General features: G+C 37.2%; 1 protein-coding gene across 14 annotated transcripts in view; it reads right to left on the bottom strand.

Annotated features, from left to right (window-relative positions):
• Positions 1-362: 362 nt before the first annotated feature.
• The window catches only part of LOC131439486 (collagen alpha-1(XVIII) chain), an 805709-nt gene continuing 784039 nt past the window's right edge, over positions 363-22032 (bottom strand). For 7 of the 14 annotated variants that reach the window (XM_058610551.1, XM_058610550.1, XM_058610549.1 and 4 more), the window contains 2 exons: positions 10188-10412; positions 364-712 (listed from right to left, as the gene is read on the bottom strand). In XM_058610551.1, coding sequence (XP_058466534.1) covers positions 649-712; positions 10188-10412 — 289 coding nt within the window. In that variant the 3' untranslated portion in view covers positions 364-648. Of the gene's footprint in view, positions 713-10187; positions 10413-22032 lie in introns of all 14 variants that reach the window. The other 7 variants (XM_058610552.1, XM_058610559.1, XM_058610562.1 and 4 more) reach the window with 3 other exon arrangements.

Raw genomic sequence — 22032 nt, 5'->3', positions numbered from 1 at the left:
AGTTCTTCCATTTTTGGCAACAAAAAGTTTGTTAGCATCGAACGATAGCGATCGCCATTCACTGTAACGTTGCGTCCAACAGCATCTTTGAAAAAATACGGTCCAATGATTCCACCAGCGTACAAACCACACCAAACAGTGCATTTTTCGGGATGCATGGGCAGTTCTTGAACGGCTTCTGGTTGCTCTTTACTCCAAATGCGGCATTTTTGCTTATTTACGTAGCCATTCAACCAGAAATGAGCCTCATCGCTGAACAAAATTTGTCGATAAAAAAGCGGATTTTCCGAATGGACCACCTAAGACGCAGCCGCGGTCAACATTTAAATGAAATTATCTTCAAAAAGTAAATGTCATGTACCAATCTAACGTTTAAAATAAAGAACCGATGAGATTTTGCAAATTTTATGCGTTTTATTGTTTAAAAAAGTTCTCAAGCTCTTAAAAAATCACCCTTTATATGGTTTTACAACAGAGTTTCTATGTTCTTTTTGTTGTCTACTTTGGCAGTCATGTTTTGTTTTTCGTGACGTTCAAGCAATGTTATTGTTTTTTTTCTCCTCCAGATTTAGTTGCTGTCATGTGATGTTGGTGGTAATGGAAGGTAACTGTTAAGATTTACAAAGGAGATTCCACGTTTCCTTTGTTTTACAGCTGCAACGCCTCGCTCAGGTGGCGACTGTAGTCTTCTGCAGTGGTGAACTCGTGCATACTGTGAAAAGAGAAAGGACATTGTGAGACATTGTAGACTACTATTGTTTTCTTGAGCAGATTATTGCAATTACTTTTCGCAATGTTTTACACTAGGAATTAAATTTTAATATCGGTAAGAAGCGGTAAAGTGTCGAAACGTTATGTTCGAACTCCCAATATTTCGAAATGTTATATCGATATTTCCGTGTAAAACATTACTTGACCTTTTTACTGGAATCAGTCAATCAAATGCCGTTTTTCGTTGAAAAACACTGGTGGCGTGGATTGCTCTGGTTTTGCACTTTCGAGCAGAAATGCAACATTCTGACGGTGTTTCATTGCGATTTCTGCTCGAAAGTTCAAAACCAGAGCAATCCACGCCACCAGTGTTTTTCAATGAAAAACGCCAAAAGATATTAATGCACCTCAGGGGTGACTCACACGTTGTTTCACCACGTTGGCACCAGGCGGCTACTAAAGACTGTCCCAGAAAGTATGGACTCAATTAAAAACCGCTGCCATTTCGCAATGGTTCAGAATGTTGTTTACACTTTTTTCTAACCACTTGTGCAGTTGTTTATTCGTTTTCATTAGTTTGTTTCGAAATGCGTGGACTTTCAGCAGAACAACGTCGAAAAATTGTGTACAAATGGTGCACAGAACGCGGACTGTCACTGAGAAAGAAAGCAAAAATGGAAGGAGTAAGTGAAAAAGCCGTGCGAAATGCAATCAGGAAGTTCGGTGAGGATAACATTTTTGAGGATAAACCGAAAATGGCTCGAAAAAAGGTCCTGCTAACCCTCAGTTGGATAAACGTATACTGAAGGCGTTCGAGCAAAAGAAGGAGGTTTCAGTTCGGGATGTGGACAAAAAAGTGGGCACTTCGAAGTCAAATGTTCTTCGTGCTAAAGAACGTTTGAATCTTCGAACCTATAAGAAGCAGAAACAATCAAAATGTAGTCCGAAACAAGAAGCATCGATCAGGCCGAGGGTTCGAAAGCTGTACAATACGATTCTTGCTGGAAAGTTGAACTGCATAATCATGGACGACGAAACCTACGTGAAACTCGATTACAAATCCTTGCCGGCACCACATTATTATACGGTGCAAGAAGGGCAAGTGTTAAATCAGTCCGAGACATCGATTGAAGTCGAAAAATTTGGTAAGAAAGCTATGGTCTGGCAAGCAATTTGTAGCTGCGGTGAGATTTCGAAACCTTTCATCACCGCTGCTTCAATGAACAGTGAAATATACATCAAGGAATGTTTACAAAAACGACTTCTACCCATGATTCGAAGCTACAAGGATCATGTTGTTTTCTGGCAAGATCTTACTTCTTGCCACTACTTGAAATCAACGGTAGAATGGTATACTACCAAAAATGTCACTTTCGTCCCAAAAGACATGAATCCACCAAATTGCCTACAACTTCGACCAATTGAGGAATTTTGAGAATTAACGAAAGCACATCTTAGGAACATGTCTCGGCAGCCGAAACCATTCAACAGTTCGAAAAATATTGGAAAAAAGTGTCAAAACTTGTCGCCAAGAAGTTTGTACGGAATTCAATGAGGAACGTTCGCAAGAAGGTGCGCCAGCTAGTCTACAATGGCTAAGTAGCAAATGTTGAGAATAATATTCTGTTGTTGTAGTCTAATATTATCAGTATATCGAATAAAATTTGAATATCTAACACTTGTGAATTATTTACAGCGAAATCAAAGTGCGTCCATACTTTCTAGGACAGTCTTTAAAATTGTTTCAATGACGGCTGTCAAATCCAATTCTCGGTTGATTTTTCATTAGGGCATATAAGCAAGTGACAGTTTCTCTTTGTTTACTTTCTCTTCTATTAATTACCAAGCGGTTTCCACGTTTATCACTCAACTCTTTGCATAAAATGATACCCGAAACTTTCGACTTTCAAACAAAGTGGTGAATTCAAAGAAAATCTTTTTAATCACATCACAATAATCGAAAGAGAGAGTGGTTAAAGAGAAACTGTCACTTGCTTATACGCCTTAATGAAAAATCAACCGAGAATTTGGCAAAACATAGTCCTATATCTTAGTTAGCCGAGCGTTTTCATCGATGAAAATGTCAAAGATTTCCATCGGTATGACAAACAGCTGGTGTCCACGTCTACCTTAGAAATCCTGGTGGATACGGTTGTATCGTTTAAGGTCATATGTCTGGTAACGCCATTTGAGCCAATTTGTTCTGATTCCTGATTCCTGGTAACGCTGAGGCAGCCGGACACCAGAATTTTCTGCCAGCCATATTGTGCCCGCTGGCAGCTGTTAGTCAGCCAAGCCAATGCGGGTAGTGCAGGGATGATTTCGACGTGAACATTTCGAAAGGGCCTATAAGCAACAGGCAAATTCTATTCGTTTACTTTCTCTTCTGATTATATTTCCGTTATTATTCAAATGCTCGTTACATATCTAGTACTGTTAGAAAAATTTAGAGTGCCTATAACCAGAGTGACGACATCTCATCCGTAATTTTGGCAACAATTCAACAATTTGCGTCTGCTTAGCGGTTTAAGTTGAACTGCTAGGCACGAGATGGCAGTTCAATTTGAACTGCTTTAAGCACTGACGAGCCGAAGGCGAAACGCGAAGAAATAGGAACAATTCAAAACATTCCATTAGCTTTACATTGAATTGACAGGTCGTTTGCTCGTTTGGAACTGGGAGCTGTCATTCCAAACGAACAGCTGTCGCCACTCTGATTATAGTCACTCTAGAAAAATTATTATATTAACTTTCATTCTACACGAATATGTTGTAAATAAACGCGAAAATTAATGCCGTTTTTCATTGAAAAACACTGGTGGCGTGGATTGCTCTGATTTTGCACTTTCGAGCAGAAATGCAATATTTTGACGGTGTTTCAGTGCCATTTCTGCTCGAAAGTGCAAAACCAGAGCAATCCACGCCACCAGTGTTTCTCAATGAAAAACGCCATAAGGAGTTATTAATAGAAGAGAAAGTAAACAAAGAGAAACTCTCATTTAGAGTGCCTATAACCAGAGTGACGACTTCTCGTCCGTAATGTTGGCAACCAGAGCTAATAAAAGTCATTTTCATTGACTGAAAAATATACGAAAATGACAAGAAATATCTGTCCCTCTCAGCTTCGCTTGCAAACTATGAGAACGAAATCCATGTCCAGTCAATGATATAAGCGGGACAGTAGTTTCAAAATTGTGTTCTTTCTTTCATTTGCCCTTTCAGTCATTTGCAGTTTTCAGTGAAAATCCCATAGTATGCAGTGTCGATATTCAACCAAAGCTGTGAGAATTGAAAACGACAGAAAAAGGTTGCACAATAAGTTTTAACTGTTGGTGCTCGAATTTGTAGTAGTTTTGGTTTCCAAAGAAGTTCTAGGATGTAATTACTTCGATTTACCATGTTTTAGTCACTTTTTATAGCCAAGCGTCACGTTTCTCTTCGTTTGTTCTGGGCTGACATTATGCATCTCGAATCGAGTTTCTCGAAACGATTATTTTCGAAGTCGATTCGACTGAACTGTGGCATTACGTATCAAACCCAGCTATCGCAATCATTGCAACCGCGAAAAAAATGAAACTGGATATTTAGTTCAAGTACTGAAAAGAAGAAAAATGTTTGCAAAGCGAAATTTCTTTATGGAACAATTTCACCACATTTCTGTAATTGAAATCAATTGAGACGCCGATGTTTGTACACAATCTAAAGATAAACTTTTGAAATTATTGTTGCTTTGTTACAAATCAAATACAATTTACGTCGTCCATATATGTAGTTTTAATCAAAGGCTTTTAGGTTCTGCAGCTTTCGTTGTAGTATGCCAGGAGCAAACCATTCATTGTAGTATTTATATCTTTTATTGAAGAGTCAAATTTACGTGCTTGTCATGAGATTGCAGGATGATGATACTTTTGACATATTCCATATACTTTGAAGGTGTTTAAAAAGAAATCAGTTTACTTGAGTTTAAACGATCACTAGCTATGAAACCTAACAAATAAAAAACATTATTCACGTTTTGTATACCTAATATATTTGAAAATATCGGTTCAAATTTTTTATTGTTTGTACACACACAAAAATTTTTTGAATGATACTACCAGATGTGTAAATAATACCCAGCTTCAATTCTCAGAAATTCATATTTCATTTTAAGATTATTGATTAATTGATCAATATAAATCGAACATAGCGCAGAAAATCGCAACACATTATAAGTAATTCAGTCTAAATTAAATTAAAAAAAAAACATTTTCTTTGGTTTTTCCCCCTATCCGTTTGAGTAACGTTTTCCGTCCACCGGTTCCAGAAGTTTTATTACAAACCACAGTTACTGGACATAGTTTAGTTTCGACTTACTCTTGTTATATTTTTAAATACCATGCATCTTTCAATTTATATGATTTTTAAACAATATGCCAAACGATGCATTAGAATTAAGATTTTCAACGCTAATATGTTTATGAAAACCCATGATGCTATCGATAATTACTTTTAAATTAAAAGAAACGCATTCGAAAATTCAATGTCGATAGCAATAAAGCTTTCGACCCTTTCTTATCGAGTTTAGTCGTTTACGAGCTCGACTGTTTTGGTTTCATAATACCAAAACTTCTCGATAATCTAATACCTCTTCGAGTGAATTCGAACGAAGCTCGATGATCGAGTTCGAATCGAGAACCATAATACGAAACATGGTCGATTCGAAAAAATTTGAATCGAATCGAGATACATAATGCCACCCCTTGGTGTCAGTCATTCACGAATGAGACAGTAAAATATTTAAAATGAGACCGTTGGATTGGATTCTTTCATTGAGAATGCGTGACACTTTTAAGCTCTGTTGACAACAATTCAAAACATTTAATTCGAAATGTTGGCAGTGTCGTTAGCTTTACATTGTAATTGACAGATCGTTTTCTCGTATGGAACTTTCGCTCAACGACAGTGGAGAAAACTGCATTTGTGTGTCGCAACAATGGCTGTTTTCCTAAAATTGTAAATTGCCCCTTAAGACTTGACAAATGAAGAGAAGAAATAGAAAAGATATTAATTTGCCGAAATCTTTTTAAACAGCTACTACACAATCGATGCTCGATAACTCAACAAAGTAACCATTTTTATTCAGTAGACAACGATCTTTAAAATCATGATCTCGTCGTTAATGAACATTTCTTTCGGGGATGAAAGATGAAGTATGCTATTATTGTATGAAATAAGGTTTACGACGTGTTGATTATTTGCCAAGAATTGATAAATTGATTGATGTTTTAATCAAGATGAAATATTCAAATTGAAAAGATTCTTTTATATTTCTGCGATATTTCATCAATACCGATAGTTTATTATAATAATCGATAGCTGATTTATTACAATTATTTTTCTGTCGTGGATACGACTTACTTTACTATGGGGCGCCTTTTCAAAATCTACTCTCTGAGAGTGTGATAAGTTTTTGATCGTGAATATCTCTTGTTATAATACCTATCTAATGTATGACCATAATTTTCGCGTGTATGCCATAATCACAAATAAGTTCAAAATAAAAGTTTTCAAAAACGTTTGGCATCAACTAGTATCAAAGAATAAATCTTATGACTCTCTTCTCGTATCCGGTTATGAATAAAAGGTTAACATATATTTCGTTCATTCTAGCCTGCGCAGTTGACTAAGCAGGAAATAAAGCGAGTGCATCATTCCGGTTGGTTCAGGACCAGAGCTCAGTTCTAGTTTCAGTCTTATTAGTTTTCATTTGAGTATTAAATAAATTGCGAGACGTTTGCAAAGCCAGTTTCTCTTCGAAGAAGATCGATTGCGTCATCCAGCATGGTCGTTTGCATTGGAGCAAAATGCAACGAAAAGTGGACAACGATGGGGAACATTATGCAAAATCAGCCCTTCTAAAGGTTCCAAATGTTATCTGAAGAACTATAAAGGACTTTCTTTTCAATCAAAGATAAAAATATTCAGTTTAGTGCAAATCTAGAATAATTTGAATAGTTTTGTGCACTTTTGTAGTGCAAAATTCGCACCAAACTAGTGCGAAGAAAACCAAAATTTGACTACTCCGCGTTCGAGAAATATGCCCGAGCAGTGTTTAATATCATAGAGAATCTTTCAGTCTTCCAGTTATGATACAGAATTAATGAATTCCATGATTCATCAAATCATGTCATCCCCTCAAAAAATCTTGGAATCTCTGAAGAAACTCTGATACGTGGATGAATAACATGAATGGTATTCAAACGAGGTAATTCTGAAAACATAATAAGAATCCTGCTATCGTTTGATTATTTGACACTCTCAAATGCGTTTCATATTACATGCTTCTGTATCTAGAATTCTGTTTTGCAAAGTACCTGCTACTTCTTTGTCCTATGACTAACGCAAACGCTGTTTAAACATTTATTATAATCAAAGTTTATAATGGAACTATAATTTCTTCTGTTGAATCTAAGATCCAACGACGAACCAGTGTATAGCCAATACTATATCAAATACTGATATCATTGTTTTGTGTTTCACCTGAAAAGTGTGTTAAAAAACTTGTGCGAATAACGAAATAATTTTATTAATTTCATACAACTAGACTTTAACAAATTTTTAAGTTTGTCTGTATCTCTATGGTATACCTTATGATCAAAAAAGAACCAGAATTTTATTAAAAAACCTGTTTTAATCCACCTAGTGGTGTAATGATGCCTTTCTCATATCAATCATACTGTCATATATAATACTGTGGTATTCTTTAAAATAAATTCTTCGAGTTTTAAAAGAATAATCGAAATCAGTTTGTTTGACCGTCTACTGATAAAAACTATCGATTGGAGAAGATTTGAGGTCGGTTTAGAAAACTTTCACGGTTTTTCGTCCCTTTAAGTGATGGTAAAAATTTTTTAACACACTTTACCCTATATTTCCGGAAATCGGTCGCGCCATCTATGAGAAAAGTTATAAAACATATTTTCATTTTTTTGCACATTTTATCCCATAACTCCGGAATTGGAAGTCGGATCCAAATAATATTCAGGAATTTTATATGGGACTACAAGACCTTTCATTTGAATCTAAGTTTGTGAAAATCGATTCAGCTATCTCCGAGAAAAGTTAGTGCAAAAAAACGTTACATACACACATACGCACATACACACACATACATACATACACACACAGACATTTAGCGTACTCGACGAACTGAGTCGAATGGTATATGACACTCGGCCCTCCGGGCCTCGGTTCAAAAGTCGGTTTTCACAGTGATTGCATAACCTTTCTATATGAGAAAGGCAAAACGCAAAATTTCAATTTTTAATAAATTTCTTTACTATCGCCTTCAAAGTACTCTTCTCCTGCGGCAATACATGAATGCCAACGCTTGATCCAATTTTCCATATAAGTTTTACAGTTTTTTCCATATAAGTCCATATAAGAAGGTATGGCCTTTAGTTCACGCAGCGAATTCTCTTTTATAGTCTCAATGGTCTCAAAACGCGTTCCCCGCAATGGCAATTTGAGTCTAGGGAAGAGGAAAAAGTCACACGGAGCCATATCTGGAGAGTACGGTGCTTGGATGATGATATTAGTTCAGTTTTTGGAAAAAAAATCATCTCTTTGGCCACATCAACACGACGCTGTTTTTGAATGAAATTCAGCTTTTTTGGCACACAGCAATCTCTCTAATCGGTACAGAACGATTTTGCAACACGATTTGCTTCGCCGATTCAATGTTTTCTTCAGTAACAGATGTCGTTGGGCGGCCAGGGATCTCATCATGATCCAAGCTTGTACGACCACCTTTGAAGCGTTTATACCACTCGTATGCCTGTGGTTTTCCTAGACACGATTCACCAAAAGCCTTTTCTAACATTTGCAACGTTTCGGAACACTTAAATCCATTTGCAACACAAAATTTGATGCACGCACGTTGTTCTAAATTTTTCTCCATTATAAAAATCGCCACACGAAAATTTTTCAACTTCGTTGTATAGACGCCAAACAAAAACTAATCGGACGATATGCGTCAAAATTTGACAGAATGTGTATAATAGTGTTGCCAACGTTGAGAGAATAAAAGTTTACCGATTGGACAAGCACGGGAATTTTAAAATGAAAATTCCGGTTGTTTTTTTATCATAAGGTAGGCCACACAGTGTTAGAATAGCAGATAAACTTTACTTGTAAGAACAAAGATTTTACTCGCTTACCACATGTAATTTTTTTTGATAATGAATCGAGGTGTCATTGTCAAACTTGTTCAGTTTGGTCTATAATTAATTCATGAATTGTCGTTTGGTCTATAATTTAATCATGAATGAACGCTGGCAAATGTGGAAGAAGGTCCATTTTTTTTATCGAAAAATTGTGTTTCTGGTTGAATGGATACGTCAACAAGCAAAATTGCTGCATCTGGAGTGAAGATCAGTCAGAAGCATTGCATGAGCTACCAATGCATCCACAAAAAGTCACTGTTTGGTGTGGATTATGGATCGGTTGCATTATTCGTGAAATACCGGTCGATATACTGGAGAGAGTGTGCCAAAATTGGACTTTGTGCATGGGATTGGACTTTCCTAAACGCAACCTTAATTGAGATAGCTTGCTTTCACCAAAAACAAATTATTATTTGAATTTGCTTCCACATTTAGTAGTTCATGTTCCGTTCTGTAGATTCTATTTGATAATATTTCATATTACATTCATCAGAACAATAAACAAAATCCCTAACAGCAAAACCTATTGTTCTGGTTAAGTACATCCAGTATCATCAACATTTGATTAAAGTACGTTATCACCCTGACAGTCGTAAAACGTGCCCTCGAAAACTTGTCTGAGTATTCTCTATTATAATTTGTATTTGGTCAAACAACCCCATGGGATTGATCCTCGTAGTTTGTTGTGTTACAATGATTTAAATATAATGGTGTTTTTAGACAATGCACTTGAAAATTATAACCAGAACTAGTTGAAATGGTTGCGATTTCGTTGAGCTTCAATTGAATTATACCAATGAGTCTGGAAAAGGAAATCAAAAATTTTTCGGTGCGTTGTACAGCAGAATGCAAACAGAGTAAGGCAATTACGGACAATCAACCATCTAGCATTAAGATGAGAAGTATCATTTGACTGCGGCACTATGTCAGTCTTCACCGGAGATTAGTGCGTAGCCGAAAAGTTCGAATGTCAATCGTCTACACTAGAATGCAGTGCAAACTAGGTTTCCATGAGTCATTTGTATGCAAATTGACGTTGGTTACGTTTCCATGCTCTGGAAACCAAATCTTTGGCGCTCGACGTCGTCGTTCAAGTATGCATGCATGTGCTCAACATCAATCACATCGTTTGTCAGATGCCAGCAGAATACTCCTGTTAATATCCTCATCCTTCGAGTTTTTGGCTGAAATTCCACAAATCACACCCACCCAGCATGTGATAGATCCGTCCCATCCCGAACGAACATGGATGGCACATTGGGTACCTACCTACTGACGTCTCGCTTTCGCCTTCGGTCCTGGGATAGCGCCTCGACGCACAGTACCACGAACCGATTATCACAGGAATACCGCTCCTGATCGAGTAATTTATTGCCGAGCAGACTACTCGCCAGCCCGACTTTGTCCGGTGATCCGGAATGCCAGGCATCGCAGTACGTATCCATCGCGCGCTCACCGAGCGTACTGGAACCGTGCCACACCAGTTTCTGGGGCCTAGGGAGAGAGAGAGAGAGAAAAAAAAAGGAAATAAAATCATAGGTGAGTGGTGATTTTCCAATGAATAAAAAGTTATGGTACTCGTTTTGTTGGGTGGGGGTTGTTTCGTAGCACTGTTGCATTGTTTTGAATTTTGATCCGCGGTCATGGAGTGTCTGGTCCTCGACGAGGACTCCTCGTGTGCAAGCTCTTGTTGTGAGCAGATGTATTCTTTGTGTCAAAAGTATCGGCACAGAGAACAGACATCCAAGCTATTATAAACTTTTTCAAAAAAGCTGTGTAATGCATACAATTGAAAATCCGTTAAAAGTCACCGTTGCGTACGACTTTGCACGCATTAATTACCATTGTATGGAGGCTCGAACGCAAGAGCCCATAAGCAACTGCTCGAAGCGCCTATACAGGACAACCGTTGAGTTACTTACCCACATTGAATTCTCTACTTGGATGTCTGTTCTCAGTGGTATAGGTTTACTTGCTGAATCAAAGTTTTATTACAGATATTAAAATACAAGGTCTTATCTTAATGTTCAAGTGGAGAAATTCGGTCGAAAGGTACTGCTATGACAAGCAATATGTTCCTGTGGTTTGATGTCAACCATTTTTTACATAAACGGAACTATAAATGCAGAAATCTATCAATCTAAGTGCCTCCACTGTTTTGGCCGGATTTAGCGTCGGCTCACTATGCCAAAAATACTTTCAATTGGCTTGCGGAAAAGGGTATAAATTTCGTTGAGAAAAATATCAATCCACCAAATTGCCCTTAGCTTCGACCCATCGAACGTTACTGGGCAATCGTGAAGAGGGTCTTCAAGAAGACTGGTAAGGCAGCTGAGAACATGCAGGAGTAAAAAAAATTTGGGCTCAAGCGTCCAAAAAATACGATGCAATACTTGTCCGATGAAGAGCGTTCGATCAAAAGTTCGAAAATTCGTGAAGGAATAACTTAAATTTCACCCGGTTTTCATTATGCTCAAGTTTAACCTCGTACAATAAAGGATCAATTTTTAATTTGAATAAAATATTGTTTTTCATCTTAATTTGAAAGAATAGGATAGGATAGCTTATTTTCGATACTATCCTTAACTGGAAGAAGTAAGTGAAAAAGCCGTGCGAAATGCAATCAGAAAGTTCGGTGAGGATAATACCTTTGAGGATAAACCGAAAACGGGTCGTTAAAAAAGTTCCTGCTAACCCTCAGCTAGATAAACGTATACTGAAGGCGTTCGAGCAAAAGAAGGAGGTTTTAGTTCGGGATGTGGCCAAAAAAGTGGGCACTTCGAAGTCAAATGTTCTGCGTGCTAAAAAACGTTTGAATCTTCGAACCTATAAGAAGCAGAAACAACCAAAACGTAGTCCGAAACAAGAAGCATCGATCAGGCCGAGGGTTCGAAAGCTGTACAATACGATTCTTGCTGGAAATTTGAACTGCATAATCATGGACGACGAAACCTATGTGAAACTCGATTACAAATCCTTGCCGGGACCACAATATTATACGGTGCGCGAAGGGAAAGTGTTAAACCAGTCCGAGACATCGATTGAAGTCGAAAAATTTGGTAAGAAAGCTATGGTCTGGCAAGCAATTTGTAGCTGCGGTAAGATTCTGAAACCCTTCATCACTGCTTCAATGAACAGAGAAATATACATCAAGGAATGTTTACAAAAACGACTCCTACCCAGGGATGCCAGGTCATTTTTTCAATAATCTGTGATCAAGCCAAAAACCAGTCTGTGAAAATCTGTGCATGTTTCCCGTACCATAATAGCAGATCAGAATTAATTTGGTGAGTAAAGAAAAGGTCTCACAACCAACACCGGTCTGTACCTTGTTACTCAACCGCTCTGTAATTTTTGGTGCTGAATTGTGATCGATTTAAAAAATCTGTGATTAATTTCAGAATATGTGAAAATCTATGATCATTTTCAGAAATCTGTGAAAATCTTCCATTTTTAAAATCTGTGCAGAAAGTTGAAAATCTGTGAAACACAGATTAATCTGTGAACCTGGCATCCCTGCTCCTACCCATGATTCGAAGCCACAAGGATCCTGTTGTCTTCTGGCCAGATCTTGCTTCTTGCCACTACTCGAAATCAACGGTAGAATGGTATACTACCAAAAATGTCACTTTCGTCCCAAAAGACATGAATCCACCAAATTGCCTACAACTTCGACCAATTGAGGAATTTTGGGCATTAACGAAGGCACATCTTAGGAAACATGTCTCGGCAGCCGAAACCATTCAACAGTTCGAAAAAGTTTGGAAAAAAAGTCAAAACTTTTCGTCAAGAAGTTTGTATGGAATTCAATGAAGAACGTTCGCAAGAAGGTGCGCCAGCTAGTCTACAATGGCTGAGTAGCAAATGTTGAGAATAATATTCTGTTGTGGTAGTCTAATATTATCAGCATTTCGAATAAAATGTGAATATCTAACACTTGTGAATTATTTACAGCGAAATCAAAGTGCGTCCATACTTTCTGGGACAGTCTTTAATATACTTTTGGGGACGGGTATAGCGTGATGGGTTAGTCGATGCCTTTCATGCAGCCCGCTTGGGCTCGATTCCCAACTCGACTGAACCACAGAAACACTCATGTGTTTGTTCAATAATTGATACATATAAATCTATACAGCGGCCCTTGATACCTGAATGCAAATTACACTTGTAGCATGTAAAATTTTGTGCGAGTGGAATATTGTGTCATTTGAAAAATTAAATAGTTATGAATTTTCTCGTTTGTGGAATTATGTCACCTGTAAAATTCATATTTTTTTCTGTGTGTATAAGTTTGACCATTTTTTAGGAGTTGATAAAGTGAAGATATGAAAAACGCATTTGTCCCTCAGTTTTCGTTCTAAAATTGTTTGTTATTTCCTTCAATTCAATTTATCAAAATGGCACTCTTCCGCTTTTAACTCCCCATTAAGTTTCATGTACAATATAGTACTTATTATATAAAAGGGCAAATAACTTGACAATTCATACTTCGTTCGTTCTCAGAATTTGTTTGACAGATGACGCACTTTTCTTTGAAATGTTTGCGTCTTCCCCACCTTTTCATCCTATTCTCACAAATAAAAAGCCCAAATAGAAATTCCGGTACTTCATAGCTCCGGCTCATTGATCGTAGGTTTTAATTTATTAGCTTTGCAAAATTTTAGATTGTTTATACTATTGTTGGCAAAAAGTAGTAATATATTTTAATTATATTTCGGATTTTTTTTTCTAGGCTGGTATGACTGTCAGTGACATATGTGCCAAGTGTCATGTCAAAATATTCATTAGTGTTCAATGTACGACTGTCTTTTTGAAGTATGAAAAGTGCAATTGGCGATTTTTACAATGAGTGGAATTATTCAAATAGAAGTTCCATTGAATTTTGTGTGCGGAATTAAATTCCTGGTGCCGAAACGTTCAAAATGCTGCAAAAGGCCTTCGGTAATTGTACGTCACGAAAAAGTATTTTTGATTGGTTCAAGTTGTTCAAAGAGGGTCGAGAACCCGTTGACGACGAACCACGTCCAGAATGGCCATCGACATCAACAGATGATGAACTCGTCAATAGAATCCGTGGTGTTGATCGACCGGCCAGACTGTCAACAAGGAATACTAGTTGAGTATTATACGTCATTTGCGCGAAGCTATTCGTAAAAAGAGGTCGGAACTCTTTTGCATTTTGCACCACAATAATGCATACTGCATTGATTTTTCGTAATTTTTTCGCAAAAATTCAATCAATATCGTTCCGCATCCACCGTATTCGACTGATTTAGCTCCGTGTGACTTCTGGTTATTTAGAAAACTCAAACGACTGCTCCGGGGAAACCGTTTTGAGTCAACTGAAGACATCAAACTCACATTCTGGGATCTTGTATTTTTGAGTCTTGATAAATATATGGTATAACATTCTAACCAAAGTATAAAAATGTGAGAGATTCGAGCTTACTGGGGAAATAAGCTAAGAAATAAATAGTTATCTGTACTGAGATTTGCATCGGATTGTTGATCGATTTGCATTGGATTCTGACTCTTCTTGTAAGTTGCGTGCTCTTTTGGAATGGGTCTCAAGGTGTGAAATACATTTTTTTATCGGGAACACTGATTGAATAATGTCACGATTCAGACATTTCTGCTGTGTCTAATAAAACTCAAAGCATATAAGTACACTCAATAACATTTAACGTAAAAAATGTTACTCAAGGATCCTACTTATGAACGTCAGACTCGTGACACTCTCGGCATTAATCCTGGGATATGAAACGACCAAATTTCCTCTCCCCACAGCATCTCATTCCATCAGCATCAATCTCTATCATAAAGCTCACACCTTATGCTAGATCGAAAAACACACCGTCAATCAACCTCACTACAGGCTACGACGCGTGTGTGTGCACCGGATCCGGCCTCCTCACGACACTGGTGCTGTTCTCCATCTTCCGGTGGTTTACCAAATGTCAGAAACAATCAAACATCACAACATTAGTACCCAATCAAATCCGACAGCAGCTTGCCATCACTTTTTGAAGCTCACCCATCGTCGTCAGGGAAACGGAACAGCTTCGCAAACGTGCCGTGTAATGTTGACAGTGTTGGTTGCAATGTCGGAACTGGCAGGCATTGTGGGATAAATATTACTTTTGGCGTAATTTAAAGAGGATTTTTGTCAGCAGTCGGTTCGATCAATCTCGAACATCAGTGCTCAGGCTGAATCACTGTATTCTAATATTTTGCTAATTAGATATGTGAAATTAATCCAAATATGTCCGCAATGGGTACCAATGGTCGTCTCATTATTTTACTAACATGTTAAAACATGGTTTTAAACATGTTAAAACATAATTTTAAACATGTTAAAACATGCCCAAATTATGTTATCAGGAATTGATTACGAAAATGATTTCTTCTGCTGCTCGTGAATGTAACAAAACAGCAGAACCAACTGAAATCTGCTATGTAAGAAAGTTTTTTCACGTGAAGATTACGTACTTGCACAAAAAACTGTAATTCTCGATACTGTACAAGAAAAATTGAACATTATTCTTGTACCGTTTTCAAAATCACACAGTAGATAGCGCTATGAAAACGCGTATTTATTCCGTTAAACGTAAATTTATCAGAATTCTGAATTCTGAATTCATCAGCCGAATTCCGGTCACAAAATTCCTTGACAGAAAATAAAATTTCAGTTTTTGCCTATTTTGTAAATTTGGTACTCCCTTCAAGTGGAGGCAGTATTTGTGAAATAGTACCTGTGAAAAAGGTGGTAAAAGAATATTAAGATGCTTCTCCTCCGTCGTTTTTAAGGGATATTAGCAATCCGTTCGAAGTTCGGCAGAGTTGGTATTTCCTAAATGACCTTGTTATATTGTTTCATCATTGAACCACATTCTCTTTCTTGCCTTCTTCTTCTTCACTTCTGGGTGGCGTCTCCTCACTTGAGATGACACTGACTGATGGCACAGCAACTTAGGCTATATTGCCAGAAAATTTTCGTTTATAGTCTTTATGGTCTTTCTTTGCACTGGAAGTGAAAACCTCGCTGTGTGACAACGCGGAGTAGCCAGGGTACAGATGAAAATCCTTTCTTTCTCGTGAAATACTCAAATTTTTACCGCACTAACACGATACAACGTGTTCACTCGTTGAGGGTTTCACCGGAAGTCAGAAGTGTGATCAGCGTTGCCAGGTTGCCAAATTTATCAGGAAAAATCTTTTGCCAGACTTTATAAATTTTTCCAGATTTTACAAATTTTCCAAGATTTTGTCAGAACTCACCAGATCTTAACGGTTTTGGCCTCTATACGATAGGTGGTAAGACATATTGTTTTTGCTCGCTGAAAATGAAGCCCGGACAAATCCAGATAAATTCAGAGACAGATTTTTGAAAAAATGACCTGGCATCCCTGAGTGTGATCATAACTGCAACTGCTCTGTACTGAAAGAACTTTGACGTCTATAACGACTTTTCTGTTCGTTGACAAATTCGTAAGAAGCTTGCCAGTTATGCAGATATTGAAGAAAGCTCCGTAGAAAAATATTTTTTTCGTTGATTTTTGCAACTTTTTTTCATGGTTGATTGTGTAAAATGAGTGTGGTTAACAGAAGTTGCCATGTTAGTGTTTTCAAAAAGCAGTCTCTGAACAAAAATTTATCTGGATTTGTTGGATTTATGAAATTTTCAGTGAACATAGAAAAAACGGTCTCACCACCTATCGTCTAGAGGCCATAAGCTTGAAGATCTGGTTTGTTAGAGTGTCTGTCGGAACGAGAAAAAATCAGGAATAATGGCAACGCTGGTGGTTAAGAAACTGTGTCAAAAGCTCAGCTTTGGAAACAATCTTCAATACTTGTTTGTAGCGGTAATTATTTGCCCGACTGTTACTTGATGAGAATATAGAATATGTTAATAATCTAGTGTAGACCGATGTATGTTATATTTTCTGGTGAAAATACAGGGTGATTTTTTAAGAGCTTGAGAACTTTTTTAAACAATAAAACGCATAAAATTTGCAAAATCTCATCGGTTCTTTATTTTAAACGTTAGATTGGTACATGACATTTACTTTTTGAAGATAATTTCATTTAAATGTTGACCGCGGCTGCGTCTTAGGTGGTCCATTCGGAAAGTCCAATTTTGGGCAACTTTTTCGAGCATTTCGGCCGGAATAGCCCGAATTTCTTCGGAAATGTTGTCTTCCAAAGCTGGAATAGTTACTGGCTTATTTCTGTAGACTTTAGACTTGACGTAGCCCCACAAAAAATAGTCTAAAGGCGTCAAATCGCATGATCTTGGTGGCCAACTTACCGGTCCATTTCTTGAGATGAATTGTTCTCCGAAGTTTTTCCTCAAAATGGCCATAGAATCGCGAGCTGTGTGGCATGTAGCGCCATCTTGTTGAAACCACATGTCAACCAAGTTCAGTTCTTCCATTTTTGGCAACAAAAAGTTTGTTAGCATCGAACGATAGCGATCGCCATTCACTGTAACGTTGCGTCCAACAGCATCTTTGAAAAAATACGGTCCAATGATTCCACCAGCGTACAAACCACACCAAACAGTGCATTTTTCGGGATGCATGGGCAGTTCTTGAACGGCTTCTGGTTGCTCTTCACTCCAAATGCGGCAATTTTGCTTATTTACGTAGCCATTCAACCAGAAATGAGCCTCATCGCTGAACAAAATTTGTCGATAAAAAAGCGGATTTTCTGCCAACTTTTCTAGGGCCCATTCACTGATTTGCAAGCGTTGCTCGTTAGTAAGTCTATTCATGATGAAATGTCAGAGCATACTGAGCAAATAATAATGCATGAAAATCATAACCTCAAAAAATCTGAGCAAATACTAATGCATGAAAATCCTAACCTCAAAAAAATCACCTTTTAAAAGTTGATTATACTAACTTGAACCAAGATATCGCGAAATTGTAAGAACTTGTAAATAGAACGGTTTATGGTCGTTCTTTCATCTTTTAAAGGTATCGCTATAAAGATTGGGTATAACAAGTTAATAATCTTTTCAGTCCAATATTTAGACATTCAAAATAGTTTCTTGTAGTTGCCATCCGGTACATCGAACCCTTCAAAAATCGACGGAGGAGAAGCAGCATAATATTCTCTTGTCGACGGTATCCTTTGTTGCAGGTTATTTTGCACAAATAATGCCTTCATTGCATTCCTGTCTAATAATTTTCGAATAATTTTTCTGAATTGTATCACTAAAAGAATTGGGTTTATACCACTAAAAGAATAATTCTTTCGCAAAAACGTAGATGAGAAAATTATTTTCCATTTCAAGTGTCAAATAATTTCTTCTTGTACTTGACGGGAATTCCAAATTGAGAAAATAGAGGAAATCTCTTTGCAATTTTCTTTCCTTTTCAGAAATATTCAGAACGGAGCTCATCTGCTGAATTGATTGAGGAGAAAATGCAGCGTCGTGATTCACTTACATTCACAATGCAGATAAGTCATATCATTACCTTCACAGTTAATTTAGCTGAAGCTTACATCGATACAGACGCAAAACTTATGTTTACATGTTAGTAGATGTAATATTGTGTCATCACCGAAGAAATTATGGTATACTTGAATTTACGTAAAGCGCCAATTCCATTTTTTCTAAGAGTGTAGTTACACACTCCGAAAAAAACCCTGTGATTTTACATCTTATTAGATGTACATAAATGGACTGTCACAGTTCATGCAAATGTTCTTGCATGCTCTTGCAAATTTACGTGAATTGTGACGCTTCATTTATGTACATCTAATAAGATGTAAAATCGCAGGGTTATATATTATGATATTGTATCTAAAATTTCATGACATGAAATTCATCGAAATAAAAAAATCAAATACTGATAGCGCGACCGCCGCCGCGTCTTGAACCGAGACTCATTGAATCACATTGAACGTCCGTTAACCGGCTGAGCCACAGAAACACATATCTGATTGGCTGATAAAAGGTGCATTTAAATTCATCCAGTGGCACCTAATAGCCGACTGCAAGTTCGAAACCAGTTGAAATCATTAAAATTCATGGTAATATAACATTGTCATAACAATTAAAATTTTCCGTCATTTAATAAATTAGCTATTTATGAATTACATCGTATGAGGGATTAAGTCACCTGTAAAATTATTTTTTGGTGTGTGAAATCATTCCATTAATACGAGTAGGTATTCTGTTGTTTTAATTTTTTCAGCTTTTAAAGGATTCGCATCAAATGGTTTATTTAACAAGGTCATAAGTTTTCAGTCAAATATTTAGGTATTCGAAATAGCTTCTCAAAGTATTCATCCCGTATACCGTGCGACTTGAAAATCTCCTTGAAAAATCGACGGTGACAAAGCTGCTTAATTGCCGCCTCTTATAAATTTTTCTTTTGCAGATAATATTGCAAAGTTTTGTTTTCCATTTTCAAGTGTTAAAATTTTTTTGCTTGAACTTGAAGGTAATTACAAATTAGATAAATAGGTGAAGTATGTTCGCAATTTTATTTCCTATCAAGAAATTTAGTTACCGAAGTCCAGCTGCTGAGTTCGTTAACAAGAAAAGACAATGTGGTGAAAAGACAGATATTTTAAGATTTTCTTCTCTTCTAAAAAATTGTGATAAATTTCAGATGCTGGACCTGGTTTCTGTATTTGAGTTCTGGACATGGCTTCGGGGCTTGAATTCTGGATCTAGATTCTGAGCCACAATTCTGGGCCTGGATTTTGGTTATTAGTCCTGATTATGCTGATGCTCACTGACCATACTTGGATGTTTATCTCATATCGATAAACATCCGAGTATGGTCAGTGAGCATCAGCATAAGCATAATCTTCGGTATTTTTGAATTAGGTTGATAGATGAGGTTTATCTTTTATATACTTTCAGAAATTGGGAGTTTGGGCAGTAAAATGTGAAATAATATCAACTCTTGGTACGCAAAGTACCCGAATGTCAGTCTCATTTAGTGCAAATTTAATCAAATTGTTATATGAAAGTTTTGAAATATTTGTGGTGGATTGTTAATAGTTTGTGCAACAATAGCAAGCTATTGCGTTTTTTGCACAAAAAAACAAAAGATTCTATTTTAACATTTTATCAGAAATTTCATATTGCATATTTTCAATGAAATGAAGCAATAATTATGTTGTTACGTTAGACACAACAAGAGATGTAGCCACAATCAAAAACTTGTCACTCTCCCAAGGGGCAAATTTTGAAATAAATTTTTTCATTCAAATACACATAAATGAGGAAAATTCAATAAATAATAATAGTTTAAAAAAATGGACAAAATTGCCGATTTTTCATGGGTTTACCGTCACCCGCACTGACAAAACTACCCTTGCAGCAGTAATCATATCAACCCAGACCAAGTTTGACAGCTCTATCAGTCGAACTCTGACCGTGTGGGCAAAAACAGTGAAGCAACTCCGTTTAGAAGTGTGCGAGTTCAAAGAACGGCACCCCGTCGCATCGAGAACGGACACAGTGCGGCGGTTTGTGGACGCCGGATATTTCCGTTCCGGCATCTACAACGCCTTGGTATTATTAGACAACAAGTCGATGACCCTGAACTACAAGAAGTTCCAAAGGAGTGCAAACAGTGAAAAAGTACCTGGCGTACATGAACACACATGTCAAGTTAGTGTCGTATACATTCAGGAATATGAAAATGTCCAAATTCTTGAAAACTAAAGAGAATTGGCGGGACTCATTACTTTGTTTATAAAAAAAACAGTGCTACTGAATTCTTCTTAAAGCTCTATCAATCGCGACTTGTTAACAATTTAAAAGTTGGAATTTCAGTGAGAAAGACAAAGAATGCACAGATTAAGCCAACCAATTTGAAGTTGCTGAATCTCAAGGATTGTTCATTGAAGACAAAACTCAAACAAACAAATTGCAAAGATGTTACATGGTAGTCACCAAACCATTTCAGATCATCTACGTTTCATGGAAACGATTCAGAAGGTGAGAAAATATGCTTCTCATTAGCTGAATGATAGACAACAAGAAAAGCGAACCCAGTTCGTGCTCGCATCTCATCTGACACAGTCGACAATTGCTTACGGTCGAGACGATAGAAAAAAAGACAATACAGTGTAGTGAACAATAGAGTGCACGAAATGGTTTAACAAAGCCTGAAACTTGGCCTACAAACCTAGATTCAATTTGTATTGATTTCAAGCGCTGCAAAGTTAGACCAGCAGCTACCGAAATTGAAATCTTGCTTAAGGAGCGAAAGCATCTAAACGTCAATGATGTAAGCGAGATTCAATTCAACAAGGCGTCTAACTGTGTGTACATTATGTTCAAACGTGAAAAAGATGCAATCGCATTTGCATTTGCTTCAGTTAATAACGGGGTGCACAGTGTTGATCATGACAATGTTAAATATAAAATTCCTGTGTACTTGGTGGACAATGCCATAGAAGTACGCGTGCATGACCTTCCTCCGCAGACCAGCGATGGGTATGTTCGGGAAAGTATGTTAGTATGTAAGTACGAGTGGTACGTATGCAACTACGTAAAGCAAGTCCATCTTACATCATTTGTGATCAAGACGGGATACATCCTTGTAAAACGCTGATTACGTATGAAAATCAACTGGTTACATGTCAGTTTTGTGAACAACCTGCACACTACGGCAAACCTTGCCCTGAAACTGCGAAAAGGACATCTTCAAACAAAAACAAGAACAACCACCCAACAACGGAAAAGAAAATGGGTAACAACGAGATCCAACGGTAAAAAATTATTTTATCTTATGAAAATATGGCTTATTCGGCCACGTAAAGCTTGTACGAAAATTGGCCTGAATAAACGAATTTAATAAAATAAGAAAAGTGAATAAGGGTTAGCGGAACTTTGATTTCTGGGCATAACTCCTGACACTTTTCAAAGATATGACTTTCAGTTTGAAATGCCCAATTTGAAATCAGTTGGAATTAGAGTATCCCTACTTCATTGGGGAAACAGAAAGAACACTCAAAAGATTTCCAACTATCAATGTATCAATGACAATAAAAAATTGTCATTGCGATAAAAACACCACCGACCGTGGACCGTGTTTTACTAGAAATCGGTGGCATGTCAAACTGTCGGTGGCGGTAAATA

The sequence above is a fragment of the Malaya genurostris genome, chromosome 3, assembly GCF_030247185.1.
Source record: "Malaya genurostris strain Urasoe2022 chromosome 3, Malgen_1.1, whole genome shotgun sequence".
In the NCBI taxonomy this organism is placed as follows: domain Eukaryota; kingdom Metazoa; phylum Arthropoda; class Insecta; order Diptera; family Culicidae; genus Malaya; species Malaya genurostris.
This window is presented reverse-complemented; position numbering and strand designations above follow the sequence as displayed.